The 18,058-nt window shown below is 44.6% G+C and overlaps 1 protein-coding gene across 1 annotated transcript; it reads left to right on the top strand.

Annotated features, from left to right (window-relative positions):
- The first annotated feature begins 267 nt into the window (after positions 1 to 267).
- LOC108443760 (complement C1q-like protein 4) lies at positions 268 to 4,292 on the top strand. Its single transcript, XM_017724605.1, has 5 exons — positions 268 to 503; positions 1,240 to 1,281; positions 1,726 to 1,788; positions 3,021 to 3,146; positions 3,912 to 4,292. Exons 1-5 carry the CDS (start codon positions 317 to 319, stop codon positions 4,199 to 4,201), a joined length of 708 nt encoding a protein of 235 aa, XP_017580094.1. The 5' UTR covers positions 268 to 316; the 3' UTR covers positions 4,202 to 4,292.
- Positions 4,293 to 18,058: the final 13,766 nt, after the last annotated feature.

Below are 18,058 nucleotides of genomic sequence, written 5' to 3'. Positions count from 1 at the left end.
TGTGCCCCCCTCTAAAAGGCCCACTCCCCTTTTGGTTGGCTCATCCACATAGATGCGCCTTGCCATAGTTCAGGCTGAGTCAGGGTTAAGGTTGGGTTACGGTTCACTTCAGACCAAAAAAGGATTGGGTCGGATTTATTATTCTTTTTAAAAGGGCCAAACAAAGCTTACAGGAATCGGTGCCCTGTGGCCCCACCCCTGACCCCGCCCCTCCATCATCTTCTTATACAGCTGCTCTGTTGGTGAATGTACATCAGTTATGGATCAGCAAGACACAGTCAGACACTGAGAGAGAAGAAAGCGAGTAACTGTGCCGATGGAGAGAACCGCTGTTGTCGTTGTTGCTCTGATGATGCTGTTGCAAAAGAGCCTGCAGGACACCGAGGTTTTAGGGAAGTCACTGGATTCCTCTGCTGAACTGAAGCAGCTTAAAGATCTGGTCTTTCAGCAAGGACTCGCTTTGACTGAGCTCCAAGTGAGCCTCTTGGAGAAAGACGACACAGGTGATTTGAAATACATAAATCTGTCACTTTCCAGTACAACACACTGACTTTGGAGACTGAAATGATTTTAATGCTTTTTCTTGGCTCGTGTCGGTTTTCTTTAAATCTGTTAATACACATCAATCGGCCTTTACATGATGGCAAACACAGAAATAATCATAAAATTAGTCTTTGTTTTTGATTTCTGCTGCGTTCTGTAGAAGACTTGATACAGCAGACTGTTAGAAATGAAGGTTTTTCGTTCCTCAAGGTACAAACAGTGTAAATGTTCCCTCAGAGGTTCTACAGTGGCTGTAAGGTCTGATTTGTGAACCTTAAATCAGTTCCTCCAGGTGAAAAGTTGGTATTTGTTCCTTTTCAAAACCGAATGTTTTATATCAGAGCAGTAGTGTCAAAGCCTGGAGGCGAGGCGGGGCGTGTGGAGTCAGTCCAGCTTAGAACACATCATTTCAGTGGATTATGGTTCAGTTATGATCCCTGACTAAAGGGACTGAGATGAGCTTTGAGGGTCCCATCCCAGTGACCAGAGGGAAACTGACCCAGTGACAGTTTAGTACCTTTTATTTTTGAGAGTGTAAGGACATTGCTGGGGCTCTTCATCTTCGTGAGTAGCTATGTTGTGACAGCTGGGACACAATGGGATGACCTGACTTGGATTCAATCGGGGTAATTAAAAAACTAACATTACAACAATTATAAAGTGAAATTGTAATCAATTACATTTTGGATATTTTAGATTTGAGGAGAAACATGGACAGTTTGAAGAAAGAGTATGAAGGTAAGAGATCTTCCATGTAAATTACAAGTTATTAACTTTGGCTGCTCTACATGTTCTTGAAGGAGGGGTTCAGCAAAACCAACAAAAAAAATACATGGTTTTAATTTGAAATCATTTCAAACGGGGTCTTACATCACATCAACAGAAGTGTACAACCTTAGTAAAGACCTGAAAGCAATTTAAGCAGGTTTCGAGAGGTTTTTGGGATGTACTTAGTGTACTTGTAGCTTTAGTGCGAAACTAGAGAAGCACAATGTGGACACTGTGTCTTGGTTGAACGTCCACATCTGAAGTAATTGGAAGTTTAAATATCCCTTTAAGAAAGAAGCGTCACTCTAACCCAACACTGAAAATCCTTTATTTGAAGAAATGATGACTGTCTGAGGATGACAGGCAGCCAGATATCGATGATCTTAAAAGGCTTTTCTGTTTTCCTCCCCGAAGAACAAGCAGTTGCGCTCTCAGCCGTGAAGAGGGAACTGGAACAACTGAAGGAAGCCAATGAAAGTAAATGCAAATTCATGCTCAGTTAACATCACTTGTGTTGAAACGCAAAGACGATGAAAATGCTGGTTCTTCAAGGGTTCTTTAGTAAAGAGAATGGTTCTCTATAGAACCATGAACACTCCAAGAACCCTCTGCATGGTTGAAAGGCTCAATGTCAAGCTTATAGCAGGAGTAGAACCCTTTTTGTTGCTATATAGAAACATTTTCAAAAAGATTCTATATAGAACCATTTCCAGCATGTTCTCCATCGATCTGAAGAACCCTTTCACAGTGCAAAGGACACTTTAATTATACAGTGGGTTCTTGTTCATGACTCATTTTCTTTACTAAAGAACCCTTGAAGAACCATCGTTTTTAACTGTAGGGCTGGTCTGAACGGCACCGTACTGGCTTTGAATATCTGTTGATATGGAACGTTTCGTCAAAGGTTTGTTCTCAGAATCGCCTGCGATGAATCATCCGATGAAACCGATACGGTTCCACTGTAATCAGGTAATATTGATTGTGTCGAAACGCGAACCAAGCAAGACCTGTTCTGAAAGTAGTTTACACATACAGTTGTGTGCAATAGTCCCAGGTTTTATATGATTTTTGATGTAAACACAATCTCTGCAGCAAACTATAAAAAACTAGTTTTTTCATTGCGAATGTTGATGCATGGGTACATTTTATTTGATTTAAAAAAAAAATGGGTTCGGAATCTCAGTTCCTCCCTGAGAATCCTCAGTTACTCCCCTTTTGGAAGATATCACAGGTTACAAATGCTTGTTGTAGCCAGTTAGGAGTTTTTCTGTTTCTTGTTTTAGAGGAATTTTCTTTAATTCTTTCCGGGTCATATGCACGGCATATTTAAGACCTAGCCACACGTTTTTGATGATCAGTGGACTGGGAGGGCCAGCCCAAAAGCCTGTGTTTTTTGATGTAATTCATAGTGGATTTTGAGGTGTGTTTTGGATCATTGTCTTGCTATACAATGCAGAAGCCAGCCTCTTTTCTGCTTCAGCTTTGGCTTTATTTATTTATTTATTTTTGGCTACAGAGGTTGCCTTTACTTCTTTTCACTTCAAATCAACAAAATATTACATTTTGATAAGGGTGTCCAGACATTTGCATATAACCTACCCTTTTGGAAGCACCCTGCTTGATCTGTAGATGATTCCAGTTTCTACAGCAATGAATTACACTGGTTTAGACACTTGGTGGTTTTAACTCTGTGCATTCTTATGTTACAGAGAAGGTGGCTTTCTCAGCTGCTATAGGCCTGCCTGCAGGATCGAGAGGCCCAGTTAACACTGAGCTTACTCTGATCTACAAAAATGTCCTAACAAACATTGGGAATGCCTACAACCCATCTTCAGGTACAGTTACAAAATGAACGCAAACGATATACACTCACTGGCCACTTTATTAGGTACACCGTTGTTTGTTTGTATACATTTAACTTTAGCTGTGCTGCTTTAGGAAATGAGTAAATTCCCCACAACAAGCATAACTCACCAGCCACTTTATTAGGTATTAGGTATTAGGTAGGTGTTCAACTGCTTGTTAACACAAATAGCTAATCAGCCAATCACATGGCCACAACTCAGTGCATTTAGGCATGTAGAGGCAATCAAGACGACTTGCTGAAGTGCAGATCGAGCATCAGAATAGGTCAGTTGTGTGGACGAAAATGCCTTGTTGGTGTGAGAGGTCAGAGGAGAATGGGCAGACTGGTTCCAGATGATAGAAAGGCAACAGGAACTCAAATAACCAACCAGAATCTCTGAGGAACGTTTCCAGCACCTTGTTGAAAGTGTGACATGAAGAATTAAGACGGTTCTGAAGGCAAAAGGGGGTCCAACCTTTTACTAAAGTATTAGTACCTAATAAAGTGGCCGGTGAGTGTATAGAGGTCTTATGCCTAATGAAGAAAAGAACATGGCTCACATCACATGCATCTAAACTGCAGATTTTTTTTGGTGTTTATTCCATTGTTATAACATCCTCTGCTCTAAAATCCCTTGCTGAGATCATTTCAGGCCTTGATAATTACTGTAAAACACATTGTATCGTGGTTCCAACCACTGAGATTGAGAAACACTGGAACCTGCTGCCTTAACCTGTGTTTCTTTCCACTGCAGGGATCTTTACAGCTCCATTCAAAGGGGTCTACTATATTCGCTTCACAGCAAGCCTGTATGACAGCGACAGCTTCAATCTAGGACTGAATCTGTACAAAAACGGGCAAGTTCTGATGCATTTGGGTGAAATCGGCAGTGACGGCTATGCTAAACATGTCTCGAGTGGAGTCGCTCTGGAGCTGGTGGTGGGAGATCAGGTGTACACGAAACTCCCAGCGAACTACGGGGTCTATGATGATTCACTCTTCCGCACTAGTTTTAGTGGCTTCCTCATCTACCACATGTGCTAAAATTACTATGAGGCTTGTCTTGTCCTGAACTGTTGATTAACTACTCAATCAACTATCAATATTAAAGACTGAGTAACCAACTGTGACATCACTCAACCTGCTTTAGCATTTTGTTTATGGGGCTTCCACTTCTGTGATGGAATGAGAAGAGTGCTGTGGGTGTGCTTTGGGTTTGTCAGCGCTAGAGGGCGCCCTTGAATGAGTCCAAATTTAATAGATGCCATTTGTGTAAACCAGTCGTTTATAAAGGCTTTAATCATCATTAGACAGAAAACATGAATTCATTTTCTAAACAAAAAAGGGAGAAAATATTTATTGCTGTCATTTGAACGCCATTCATAGGACTTTCTAAGAGTGCTTCCAGTACATTCATGATATGGGTGAACACGAAGGGCTTTACTCAGCCAATAAGCTGAGCAGCTCAGCAAACAATCAGCACGAATGCTAACCAATCAGCACTCAGTAGTAGTAATTCTAATCAATCAAGACTCAGTATCACTAATGCTAACCAATCAGCACTCAGTAGTAGTAATTCTAATCAATCAAGACTCAGTATCACTAACGCTAACCAATCAGCACTCAGTAGTAGTAATGCTAACCAATCAACACTCAGTATCACTAACGCTAACCAATCAGCACTCAGTAGTAGTAATGCTAACCAATCAGTGCTCAGTACCACTAATGTTAACCAATCAGCACTCAGTACCGCTAATGCTAACCAATCAGTACTCAATAGGAGTAATGCTAACCAATCAACACTCAGTAACACTAATGCTAACCAATCATCACTCAGTACCACTAATGCTAACCAATCAGCACTCAGTAGCAGTAATGCTAACCAATCATCACTCAGTACCACTAATGCTAACCAATCAGCACTCAGTAGTAGAAATGCTAACCAATCAGCTCTCAGTAGCAGTAACGCTAAACAATCAGCTCTCAGTACCACTAATGCTAACCAATCAGCTCTCAGTACCACTAATGCTAACCAATCAGTACTCAGTAGCAGTAATGCCAATCAGCACTCACTAGCAGTAATGCTAACCAATCAGCTCTCAGTAGCAGCAATGCTAACCAATCAGCTCTCAGTAGCAGCAATGCTAACCAATCAGTACTCAGTAGCAGTAATGCCAATCAGCACTCACTAGCAGTAATGCTAACCAATCAGCTCTCAGTAGCAGCCACGCTAACCAATCAGCTCTCAGTAGCAGTAACGCTAACCGATCAGCTCTCAGTAGCAGTAATGCTAACCAATCAAAACTCAGTAGCAGTAACGCTAAACAATCAGCTCTCAGTACCACTAATGCTAACCAATCAGCTCTCAGTAGCAGTAACTCTAACCAATCAGCACTCAGTACCACTAATGCTAACCAATCAGCTCTCAGTAGCAGTAACTCTAACCAATCAGCTCTGAGTAGCAGTAACTCTAACCAATCAGCTCTCAGTAGCAGTAACTCTAACCAATCAGCTCTCAGTAGCAGTAACGCTAACCAATCAGCACTCAGTACCACTAATGCTAACCAATCAGCTCTCAGTAGCAGTGATGCTAACCAATCAACACTCAGTATCACTAACGCTAACCAATCAGCACTCAGTAGTAGTAATGTTAACCAATCAGCACTCAGTACCGCTAATGCTAACCAATCAGTACTCAATAGGAGTAATGCTAACCAATCAACACCCAGTATCACTAATGCTAACCAATCATCACTCAGTACCACTAATGCTAACCAATCAGCACTCAGTAGCAGAAATGCTAACCAATCAGCTCTCAGTAGCAGTAACGCTAAACAATCAGCTCTCAGTACCACTAATGCTAACCAATCAGCTCTCAGTACCACTAATGCTAACCAATCAGTACTCAGTAGCAGTAATGCCAATCAGCACTCACTAGCAGTAATGCTAACCAATCAGCTCTCAGTAGCAGCAATGCTAACCAATCAGCTCTCAGTAGCAGCAATGCTAACCAATCAGTACTCAGTAGCAGTAATGCCAATCAGCACTCACTAGCAGTAATGCTAACCAATCAGCTCTCAGTAGCAGCAACGCTAACCAATCAGCTCTCAGTAGCAGTAACGCTAACCAATCAGCTCTCAGTAGCAGTAATGCTAACCAATCAAATCTCAGTAGCAGTAACTCTAACCAATCAGCTCTCAGTAGCAGTAACTCTAACCAATCAGCTCTCAGTAGCAGTAACGCTAACCAATCAGCTCTCAGTAGCAGTAACTCTAACCAATCAGCTCTCAGTTGCAGTAACTCTAACCAATCAGCTCTCAGTAGCAGTAACGCTAACCAATCAGCACTCAGTACCACTAATGCTAACCAATCAGCTCTCAGTAGCAGTGATGCTAATGTTCTGAGTAAAGTCTGATAAAAGTTGCTGGTGAATTTGCTGTTTTGCTTTTTTCACTCCCATTCATTGAGGATTCAGTCACTGCTGCCCTCCAGTGAGCTGCTGTGGTACTACATCAGTTTCTAACTTTACTCTGAGTCTTGTGCATCTTTTGAACACAGAAATTTCACAAAGTCTGAATAAAATTATCCGTACCACAAACTCACTGAGTGGACATCTATAAACTGCTCAGCGTAAGGCTGAACAGCACATGAGCTCTCCCCAGTGACGATGCAAATGCCATCTTTTCACAAAGAAAAGGCCCATAATACATTGAAACGACATAAAAAAATAATAATACATGCTTAATTTGGAGAGGGTCCAGGACCTCATAATTAATCTCTTGGACCCCAGAGTTTTGGGGGTCCCTGAAAAATAACTTGTTATGAAGTTATGCTGTTCATAGACACTCAAACACACATTCAGGGAAAGTTAATTGTTTATTCTACTTCACAGTCAGCAAGCTTCTTCTCTTTAATATTCATAACTATCTATGCCACACTGCCTCAGGGTGGCACTGGAGCAAACTAGTTCACTCTGTTGATCCTTCGTAGCATAGAAACTGTAGCTATGCTAAAAAAAAACTTCCCAACTTTTCACAAGAGACTGGTGGAAAGAGTGGACTGTTACTCATTTCTCAAACCAAGTGTCTGTAAGATCTGAGTTAATGTGAGTGCACTGGAAAAGATGGTTATGCTTGGAAAAGTTAAAGGCAAAAGAGGAAACGGACGACCAGCCAACAGGACGGATGGGCACAATTGGAAGAATCATGAACAAACAACCCTGCTAAAGAAAACCCATAGAAACCTTTAAGGCCCAGTCCCATTTCTTATTTCTCCATCAACTCTGTTTGTCAGCTTTTCGGTCAAATTTTCCAGCTCCACGTTAAATGGAAAAGGCAGCACCAGAATGTAACTGCTACTCCATTTAAGGTGGACCGGGAAATGTAGCTGGCTAAATTTCAGCAGTATACTACTAGGTTTTTTTTTTTTTAGTGAAGGACCATTTGGAGTCTCTATAGAGTGCGTCTGTGAAAAATCTCAGTTCGGAGAGCCATGTAGCCCTAACACTTCAGCCTTCCCCCCTATCTCAGCAAGAATCAGGACACCCTACACCTAGACCTGAATGGCCACTCCCAAAGGAAAGCACCATGACTTGTCTTAACGACTGTAGACTCCAGTTGCTATTAAATGCTTTGAAAGACTAATCTGGGCCCATATTCAGAACATTATACCAGACATGCTGGACCCACAGAAGCTGTAGAACAGCAACACAGCAAAAAGCTATGTGAGAATGCAATTCATTGACTACAGCTCAGCATTCGACACCATTATCCCATGCACACTCCATTCACCCATGACTGTGTTGCCTCCCACAGAAATATCACCATCATCAAATTTGCTGGTGATACCATTTCATGGGACTGTTCACAGAGGTGATGTGACAGCCTATAGGCCGAAGCGGGCAAATCCGGTGGCAGGTCATCAGTCTTTACTCAAATGCTGACAAGATAAAGGAGATGACTGAGGGCTACCAGAGGAGGGCAGAGCAGCACATTCATCAAACAGCAGTAGAGTGATAACCTTAACATTTCTTGGTGTCCGCATCGGTGAAGATCTCACCTGGTCTCATAACACAGCACAACTGGCAAAGAAAGCACAACAACTGCATTACCTGCAAAATCTTGAGAAACCTGGCATGTCAGCCACAATTCGAAGCATTTCTGAAAGTATTCTCACCAGTTTGTTTTGGAAATTGGACTGCAAGTGTCTGCTGCTGGTGGTCAGGGCCGATCAGACAATCTCAGCAATGACCCTCTCACCACTGGAGGACAGATACCCCTCCGGGGTCCGCAGAAGGGCCCAGAAGATCATCAAGAATGAAACCCACCCTGAACACAAACTCTTCACACTTGTTCCATTTGGCAGATAGATAGGTGTGTGAAATCAAGGACCACCAGATCAACAGTTTCCACCCACAGGTCAACAGGGCTCTGAACACCTTGCCCTCAAACGCCCTCCCTTCAACCACCACGTCGCCACATACTCCACCGACGTAAGCACCTGTTCAGTAATATGGTCCCAGAACCCGACAACCCTACACTCATTACCTCTGTCCCACAAGAGGCTGCTAAAACATTACAGAGATTGAAATCACCAATTGTACCAGTTGGGCAATGTACCACTTCTTTATGATAGGACTGTATTATTTTATACAGTATTATGTAGCAATAAGCCATTTGAGGTCATGGGTTACTGTGATTTTACTACAGGGAAGGGTGTTGTTAGGCACGATGTGAAGCGCCTTTATCCTTGTGATAAAGTTGCAGCAACACACGGCCTCAAATGACTTACTACTTTCCTAAAATGGCAGCCAACATAAAATACAATAAAATGCACAATTGCTCAGATAATAATTTGAGTTGTTATTAATAATCATCAACATAAACAAGTATTCAACCAAGAAATGTAGTTCCCATAGAGTGTGGTATCATGCATCCATGGACCCTTGAAAGAGTAGAACTGTCGGTCACGCTGTCTATTGCAGTCATTTCAGGAATTTTTGAACTTTTTTTGGATAACAGTGAACATATGATAACACAGCACTGTTTATTGCAAAAATATTTGCTTTAGAAGTTCTTTTTAGTCACTAAATTACCTCAGTGAGTCTTATTTAGCACCAATACCTCACGCTGGGGCTGAACCTCAAACAGCTCCCGGCTTCCTACATAGTATTAAATAAAAAATATTAAATATTGGATCCTGCAGCCCAGCAGAGCAATGATTTGAATGGGTGAGTGAATACTTTTGGCGGTATAGTGGACATATAGAGAGATGTCTTAGAGTACTTGCATTACTTTGGTTCAGCTGGTTTATTTTATTTGCTATTGTTGTTTTCTGTTGCTACATATATCCATGATGGTGGTAACACCACCATCATCAAATTTGCTGATGATCCCACTGTCATGGGTCTATCCACTGGGGGCGATGAGGTAGCTTAGGTCAACAATCTTTCCCTGAATGTTGACAAAACGAAGGAGATGACTATGGAGTATGAGAGGAGGGCAGAGCAGCGCAAACCACTGCTAATTCATCAGACGGCAGTAGAGAGAGTGAAAACTTTCAGATTTCACTGAAGATCTCACCTAGTCTCTTAACACAACACAACTAGTTAAGAAAGCACGACTTTCAATTCTTATTAACTGCCTCCGTAGAGTTAACTAACAAGTGTACCTCATCATTTTGTCCTGTTGGACTGGTGCCCTGTTTATTAGAATTATTATTCATAATAATAATAATAATAATAATAATAATAATAATACAAACTACACGTCCAGCAAAGTTTTGTAAAATGCAGTATAAGTATCCATGTAGCTAATCCCCTTGAACTTTTATTTAACCGACAAAAGTACAAAGAAATGACTTTTAATGTTTCGTTGACCAACTTAATTGTCAATCCATCCATCCATCCTTAACTGCTTATCCAGGTCTGGGTCGGAGGAGCAGCAGACTAAGCAAAGAGGCCCAGGCATCGCTCTACCCCGCCACCTCCTCCAACTCTTCCGGAGGGATTCCCAAGACAGTTGAGACATATAACCCCTCCAATGTGTCTTGCGTCTTCCCCAGGGTCTCCTCCCTGTTGGACATGTCTAGAACACCTCCCTAGGGAGGCATCCAGAGGCCATCCTTGCCAGATGCCCAAACCACCTCAACTGGTTTCTCTCAACGTGGAGGAGCAGCGGCTCTACTCCAACCCTCTTCCGAATCGCCAATCTTCTCACCCTATCTCTAAGGGAGAGCCTGGCAACCCTGCGGAGAAAGCTCATTTTGGCCACTTGTATCCAAAGCTACCCACTACCCAAAGCTCGTGACCATAGGTGAGAGTCATAACATAGATTGACCGGTAAATTGACAGCTTCGCCTTCTGGCTCAGCTCTCTCTTCACCATGACAGACTGGTACAGGGTCTACATTACTGCAGATGCTGCACCAATCTGCCTGTCAACCTCTAGCGCCATCCTTACTTCACTCGTGAACAAAATCCCAAGATGTTTAAACTCCTCCACTTGGGGCAAGAATTCACTCCTGTCCTGGACAGAGCATTCCACCCTTTTCCGACTGAGGACGATGGTCTCAGATTTAGAGGTGCTGATTTTCATCCCACCCACTTCACACTCAGCTGCAAACTGGTCCAGAGAGAGCTGAAGGTCCTGGCCTGATGATGCCAACAGGACCACATCATGCACAAAAAGCAGACGTGAAATCCTGAGGCCACCATACTGGACACCCTCTGCCACTTGGCTGTTCCGAGAAATTCTGTCCATAAAAGTTATGAACAGAATCGGTGACAATGGACAGCCCTGGCAGAGTCCAACCCTGACTGGAAACCAATCTGACTTACTGCTGGCTATGTGAACCAAGCTCCTGCTCCGTTTGTACAGGGACTGAATGGCTCGTGACAATGAGCCCCTCATCCCGTACTCCCAGAGCACTCCCCACAGAATCCCTCGAGGGATGTGGCCGAATGCCTTCTTCAAATCCACAAAACACATGTGGACTGGTTGGACGAACTCCCACGCATCGTCCAGGACCCTGGTGAGTATAAAAAGCTGGTTCAGTGTTCCACAACCTGGGCAAAACCTGCAGTGTTCCTCTTGTAGCTGAGATTCAACTATCGGTCGGACTCTATGCTCCAGTACCCCTGCATAGACCTTACCGGGTAGACTGAGAAGTGTGATCCCCCGGTAGTTGGAACACACCCTCCAGTCCCCTTTCTTAAAAAGTAGGACCACTACCCTGGTCTGCCATTCCAGGGAGACTGCCCCAGATGTCCATGTGATGTTGCAGAGGCGTGTCAGCCAAGACAGCCCTAAAACATCCAGAGCCCTCAGGAATTCCGGGCAGATCTCATCCACCCCCGGTGCTCTGCCACCAAGGATTTTTCCAACCACCTTGGCTACCTCAGCCCGATGATGGACGGACCCTCCATCAGATCTCCAAGCTCTGCTTCCTCTGGGGAAGGATCGCTGGTGGGATTGAGAAGATCCTTGAAGTATTCCTTCCACTGTCCGGTGACGTTCCCAGCCGAAGTCATCAGCCCCCCAGCCCCACTGTATACAGTGTTGGTCAGGAACCGCTTTGATGGGTGCTGGGTCCACGGGAGAGTGGTCCCATGTAACTCTTTCGGGCTGAGCCCGGCCGGGACCCATGGGTAAAGGCTGGTCACCAGGTACTTGCCGAGGAACCCCTCCCCCAGGCCTGGCTCCAGGGTGAGGCCCTGGTAATTCTGATCCGGGCATGGTACACAAGTCCTGTTTTCTTCTTATTTTCATAAGGGTAATTATGGATCGGGCAGCACGGTGGGTAGCGCTGTCACCTCACAGCGAGAAGGGCCTGGGTTCGATTCCCTGACCGGGTGACCGGGGTCCTCTCTGTGTGGAGTTTGCATGTTCTCCCTGTGTCTGCGTGGGTTTCCTCCGGGTTCTCCGGTTTCCTCCCACAGTCCAAAGACATACGGTCAGGTTGATTGGACATGCTAAATTGCCCCTGGGTGTGAGTGTGTGAGTGACTGTCTGTGTCTGTCTGTCTGCCCTGCGATGGACTGGCGACCTGTCCAGGGTGTATCCTGCCTTCTGCCCGATGACTGCTGGGATAGGCTCCAGCACCCCCTGCGACCCTGACGGAGAAGCGGCTGAGAAAATGGATGGAATGGATGGATAATTATGGATCACACTTTGTCTGACCTGTCACCTAGGACAAGTTTTCCTTGGGAGACCCTACCAGGAGCTTTTGCTCCAGACAACATAGGTCCTAAGATCATTCCAGCACGCAAACCCCTCCACCACGATAAGGTGGTGATCCATGGAGAGGACAAATAACTTTAATGTGCATTATTAATAAAGTTAATGAGATTTTTTTTTTTTGTAGGAGTTTTCACAGCTCCAGGGAAGGGAATCTACTATTTCTGGTTCACAGCTCTCGGTTACCTGAGCTCCAATGCGATGGCTGTTAATTTACATAAGAATGACCGAACACTCATGCATACTGGTGCATATAAAACCAACGGCCTCCATGAGTTTATAAACAATGGCATCGCTCTGGAGCTGGAGGTGGGAGATGTAGTTTACACCAGCCTCTCAGCAAACTATAAACTCTTTGACAATTCAAATAACTCGACCACTTTCACTGGCTTCCTCCTTTATCCTGCGTAAGAGCTACACTGATCAGGCAGAACGTTCTGACCACCTCCTTGTTTCTGCGCTCATTGTCCATCTTATTAGCTCCACTTACTGTATACGTGCACTTTTTAGTTCTACAGTTACAGACTGTAGTCCATCTGTTTCTCTGATACTTTGTTACCCTGTTCTTCAGTTGTCAGGACCCCCATGGACCCTCACAGAGCAGGTGCTATATGGGTGGTGGGTCATTCTCAGCACTGCAGCAACACTGACGTAGTGGTGGTGTGTTAGTGTGTGTTGGGTGGAATTTTTAAACACTGTGTCCCCTAACTGTTCACTTTATTAGGCACTCCTACCTTATTGGTCCACCTTGTAGATGTAAAGTCAGAGACGACAGCTCATCTGCTGCTGCACAGTTTGTGTGGTCCTTCATCAGTGGTCACAGGACACTGCCCACAGGACGCTGTTAGCTGGATATCTTTGGTTGGTGGACTGATTTATTTCATACAGTATTATGTACACTGTGTGTGTAATAGTTCATCACAATAAGCCATTTGAGGTGGTGGGTTACTGTGATTTTACTACAGGGAAGGGTCTTGTTAGGCCAAGGAATGGCCAATGTGAAGCGCCTAAAACTCCCTTCCTTGTGATAAAGTTGCAGCAACACACGGCCTCAAATGACTTACTGCTTTCATAAAACGGCAGCCAACATAAAATACGATAAAATGCACAATTGCTCAGAAAATAATTTGAGTTGTTATTAATAATCAACATAAACAAGTATTCAACCAAGAAATGTAGTTCCCATAGAGTGTGGTATCATGCATCCATGGACCCTTGAAAGAGTAGAACGGTCAGTCACTTATTGCTGTCTATTGCAGTCATTTCAAGAATTTTTAAACTTTTTTTGGATGACAGTGAACATATGAAAACACAGCACTGTTTAATGCAAAAATATTTGCTTTTTAGTCACTAAATTACCTCCGTGAGACTTACTTAGCACCAATTCCTTCACACTGGGGCTGAACCTCAAACAGCTCCCGGCTCCCTACATAGTATTAAATAAAAAATATTAAATATTGGATCCTGCAGCCCAGCAGAGCAATGATTGGAATGGGTGAGTGAATACTTTTGGCGGTATAGTGTACATACAGAGAGATGTCTTAGAGTACTTGCATTACTTTGGTTCAGCTGGTTTATTTCATTTGCTATTGTTTTCTGTTGCTACATATTTTCTGCACCCCCTACTCATTTTACCATATGCTTTATTATTAACCTTTGTGAATGTTTATCCCATGTGTGTGTATCTCATATCACAGAGGTTCTAATAGCTCACCAAACAAGAAAAACTCACCAAACTTGAGCATCAGATTTCCTTCAGATAATGGGAAAATTGTTCATCCATGACTGTGTTGTTTCCCACAGTAACACCACCATCATCAAATTTGCTGATGATCCCACTGTCATGGATCTATTCACTGGGGGCGATGAGGTAGCTTAGGTCAACAATCTTTCCCTGAATGTTGACAAAACGAAGGAGATGACTATGGAGTATCAGAGGAGGGCAGAGCAGCGCAAACCACTGCTAATTCTTCAGACGGCAATAGAGAGAGTGAAAACTTTCAGATTTCACTGAAGATCTCACCTGGTCTCTTAACACAACACAACTAGTTAAGAAAGCACGACTTTCAATTCAGAATCAGAATCAGAAGAAGTTTTATTGCCATTGTCAATGAACAGGATTCACAGACTAGGAATTTGCTTTGGCGTGAAGGTACAACATAAAAACAAGTAGTAATAGGCATGCAAAATTAAGTCCACATAATAAATACTCTATGCAAATATAAGATATAGATAGAATGAATAAAAATACAAAAGGCATGTACAACAGTACTATATACAACAGTGCACGTGGAGTAGTGCAATTCAAGTAAAGTGACCAAGGCAGGGTTATAAAGAGGTAAGTGACGTGATTATATATTGTTCTTGAGTCCAATGGCAGAGGGGAAGAAACTGTTCCTGTGGCGGGAGGTTCTGGTCCGAATGGACCGAAGCCTCCTGCCCGAGGGGAGTGGATCAAATAGTCCGTGTGCGGGGTGAGAAGGGTCTGCTATAATCCGATCCGCTCTCCCCACAGTCCTGGAGACGTACAGGTCTTGGAGAGATGGGAGGCTGCAGCCTATCACCTTCTCAGCAGAGCGCACAATGCGCTGCAGCCTTTGTCTGTCCCTGGCAGTGGCCCCAGTATACCACACTGTGATGGAGGAGCTGAGGATGGACTCGATGATGGCTGTGTAGAACTGTACCATCAGCTGGACCGGCAGTTTGGCTTTCCTCAGCTGCCGCAGAAAGTACATCCTCTGCTGAGCCTTCTTGATGAGGGAGCTGATGTTCAGCTCCCACTTGAGGTCCTGGGTGATGGTGGTGCCAAGGAACCGGTAACAGTCCACAGTGGTGATGGGGGTGTCGGTAAGGATAAGGGGGGGCAAGGGGGCTTGTGGCTAGTCATCTCCACTGTCTTCTGGGCATTGAGCACCAAGTTGCTGTTGCTGCACCAGGTCACCAGCCGGTCCACCTCCTTCCTGTAGGCAGACTCATCACCGTCTGAGATGAGTCCAATGAGGGTGGTGTCGTCCGCAAACTTAATCAGTTTGACAGAGTCATGGATGGAGGTGCAGCAGTTGGTGTACAGGGAGAAGAGCAGAGGGGAAAGTACACAGCCCTGAGGAGATCCTGTGCTTAAAGTCCGCGTGTCCGAGACAATCTTCCCCAGCCGTACTCGCTGACTGCGGTCCGTGAGGAAGTCTGTGATCCACCTGCAGGTGGAGTCGGGCACATGGAGCAGAGAGAGCTTGTCCTGGAGCAGAGTGGGAAGGATAGTATTGAATGCAGAGCTGAAGTCCACAAACAGGATCCTAGCATAGGTTCTTGGGGTGTCCAGATGCTGCAGGATGAAGTGGAGGGCCAGGTTTATGGCATCATCTACGGACCTGTTGGTTCTGTAGGCAAACTGCAGGGGGTCCAGAAGGGGGTTGGTGATGGACTTGAGGTGGGATAAAACCAGAAGTTCAAAGGTCTTCATGACTACTGACATCAGGGCCACAGGCCTGTAGTCATTAAGTCCTGTGGCACGTGGTTTCTTTGGGACAGGGACGATGATGGAGGACTTGAAACAGGCTGGGACATGGCATGACTCCAGGGAAGAGTCGAAGATTCCCGTGAAGACTGGGGCCAGCTCATCAGCACAGTGTCTCAAGGTGGCAGAGGGGGCAGATGGGCAATCCAAAGTGGTTGAGTGTATTGTGGTGTGGGGGGAGGGGGGGATGTGGGGTGTGAGCCCATGACTTCAAAACGTGAATAGAAGGCGTTAAGGTCGTTAGCCAGTTTGAAATCTTCTGAACAATGAGGTGCTCTGGGCCTATAGTTGGTGATCTCTTTCAGCCCCCTCCATACAGTGGCAGAGTCGTTAGCATAGAACCGCTGCTTCAGACGAGCATTGTACTTGGATTTAGCCTTTAACACCTCCCTGCTAAATTCATACTTTGCACCTCTGTAGCTGACTCTGTCTCCCTCTCTGAAAGCAACCTCTTTCTGCTGGCGAAGCTGTCTGAGTTTTGGTGTGAACCAGGGTTTATCATTATTAAAAGTGATTCTGGGGCGTGATGGGATGATGCTGTCTTCACAGAAATGTATATATGACGTCACGGTATCTGTGTATTCATCTAAGCTGTCTGTAGAAGCCTTGAACATGTCCCAGTCTGTGGTGTCCAAACACGTGCGTAGCTCTTCCACAGCTTCACTGGTCCACTTTTTATATGCCCTCACGGCAGGTTTATAGAGCTTTAGTCTCTGTCTGTACACAGGGATCAGGTGAACCATGACATGATCTGAGAGTCCTAAAGCCGCACGGGGCACAGCACGGTAAGCATCACTCACTGTAGTGTAACAGTGATCCAACGTGTTCCCCTCTCTGGTCGGGCATGTGACAAACTGTTTGTATTTCGGTAGTTCATGACTAAGTTTCCCTTTGTTAAAATCTCAGAGGATTATAACAAGGGAGTCCGGTAAAAACCGCTCCACGTTCATAATCTGGTCCGCCAGAGCACGCTCAGCTTTGTGCACATCGGCGCTCTGTGGAATGTAAATAGCGGCCAGAATAAATGAGGAAAACTCACGTGGAGCGTAGAACAGTTTACAGTTAATGAAAATGTATTCCAGAGAAGGAGAGCAGTGTTGGGAAATCACTGTCACATCGGAGCACCAGGCGTTGTTGATATAGAAACAGACTCCTCCACCTTTCGTTTTATCTCTGGCAAGTTCCCGTTGTCTGTCCGCGCAGAGGAGCTGGAATCCCTCAAGATGGAGTGCACAGTCCAGGGTGTGTGTGTTCAACCACGTCTCGGTGAAGCACAACACACTAGAGGAGGAAAAGTCGCTATTTCTTCTCATCAGCAGCGCTATCTCGTCCGTTTTATTGGAGAGTGAGCGGACGTTGGAGAGGAAAATCCCAGGTAGGGGCGTACGCATCCCCCGTGTGCGAAGGCACACGAGTACACCAGCTTGCTTCCCTCTTCGGCGGCGTCTCACTTTTTTGTTTATAAAGTGCACTAATAATGCAGCAGGCACTAGAAAAACTGGTGAAATGTCTGTAGGGGTTGTTGTTCTGATGTTTAGTAGCTCCTCGCGGCTGTAGGATTCTTTTGTATTCTTATTAACTGTCTCCGTAGAGTTAACTATCAAGTGTACCTAATTATTTTGTCCTGTTGGACTGGTGCCCAGGTTTATTAGAATTGTTGTTATTATTATTATTATTATTATTAAGTATATTAAGTATTATTATTAATAATAATAATAATACAAACTAAACGTCCAGCAAAGTTTTGTAAAATGCAATAAAAGTATCCATGTAGCTAATCCACTTGAACTTTTATTTAAACAACAAAAGTACAAAGAAATGCCTTTTAATGTTTCGGTTGACCAACTTCATTGTCCATCCATCCATCCACCCTTAACCGCTTATCCAGGTCCGGGTCGCAGGAGCAGCAGCCTAAGCAAAGAGGCCCAGGCCTCCCTCTACCCCACCACCTCCTCCAACTCTTCCGGAGGGATACCGAGGCGTTCCCAAGACAGTCGAGACATATAACACCTCCAATGTGTCTTGCGTCTTCCCCAGAGTCTCCTCCCTGTTGGACATGTCTAGAACACCTCCCTAGGGAGGCATCCAGAGGCCATCCTTGCCAGATGCCCAAACCACCTCAACTGGCTTCTCTCAACGTGGAGGAGCAGCG

Source organism: Pygocentrus nattereri, chromosome 23 (assembly GCF_015220715.1).
Source record: "Pygocentrus nattereri isolate fPygNat1 chromosome 23, fPygNat1.pri, whole genome shotgun sequence".
NCBI classification, from domain to species: Eukaryota; Metazoa; Chordata; class Actinopteri; order Characiformes; family Serrasalmidae; genus Pygocentrus; species Pygocentrus nattereri.
The sequence above is the reverse complement of the archived record's forward strand: the minus strand, read 5'-3'. Positions and strand labels throughout refer to the sequence as shown.

Coding starts and splice junctions, on each gene's coding strand:
- LOC108443760 (XM_017724605.1), top strand. CDS start 317: ATGGAGAGAACCGCTGTTGTCGTTGTTGCTCTGATGATGCTGTTGCAA. Junction 1,789..3,020: donor ACTGAAGGAAGCCAATGAAA/GTAAATGCAAAT, acceptor CTTATGTTACAG/AGAAGGTGGCTTTCTCAGCT. Junction 3,147..3,911: donor TGCCTACAACCCATCTTCAG/GTACAGTTACAA, acceptor TTTCCACTGCAG/GGATCTTTACAGCTCCATTC.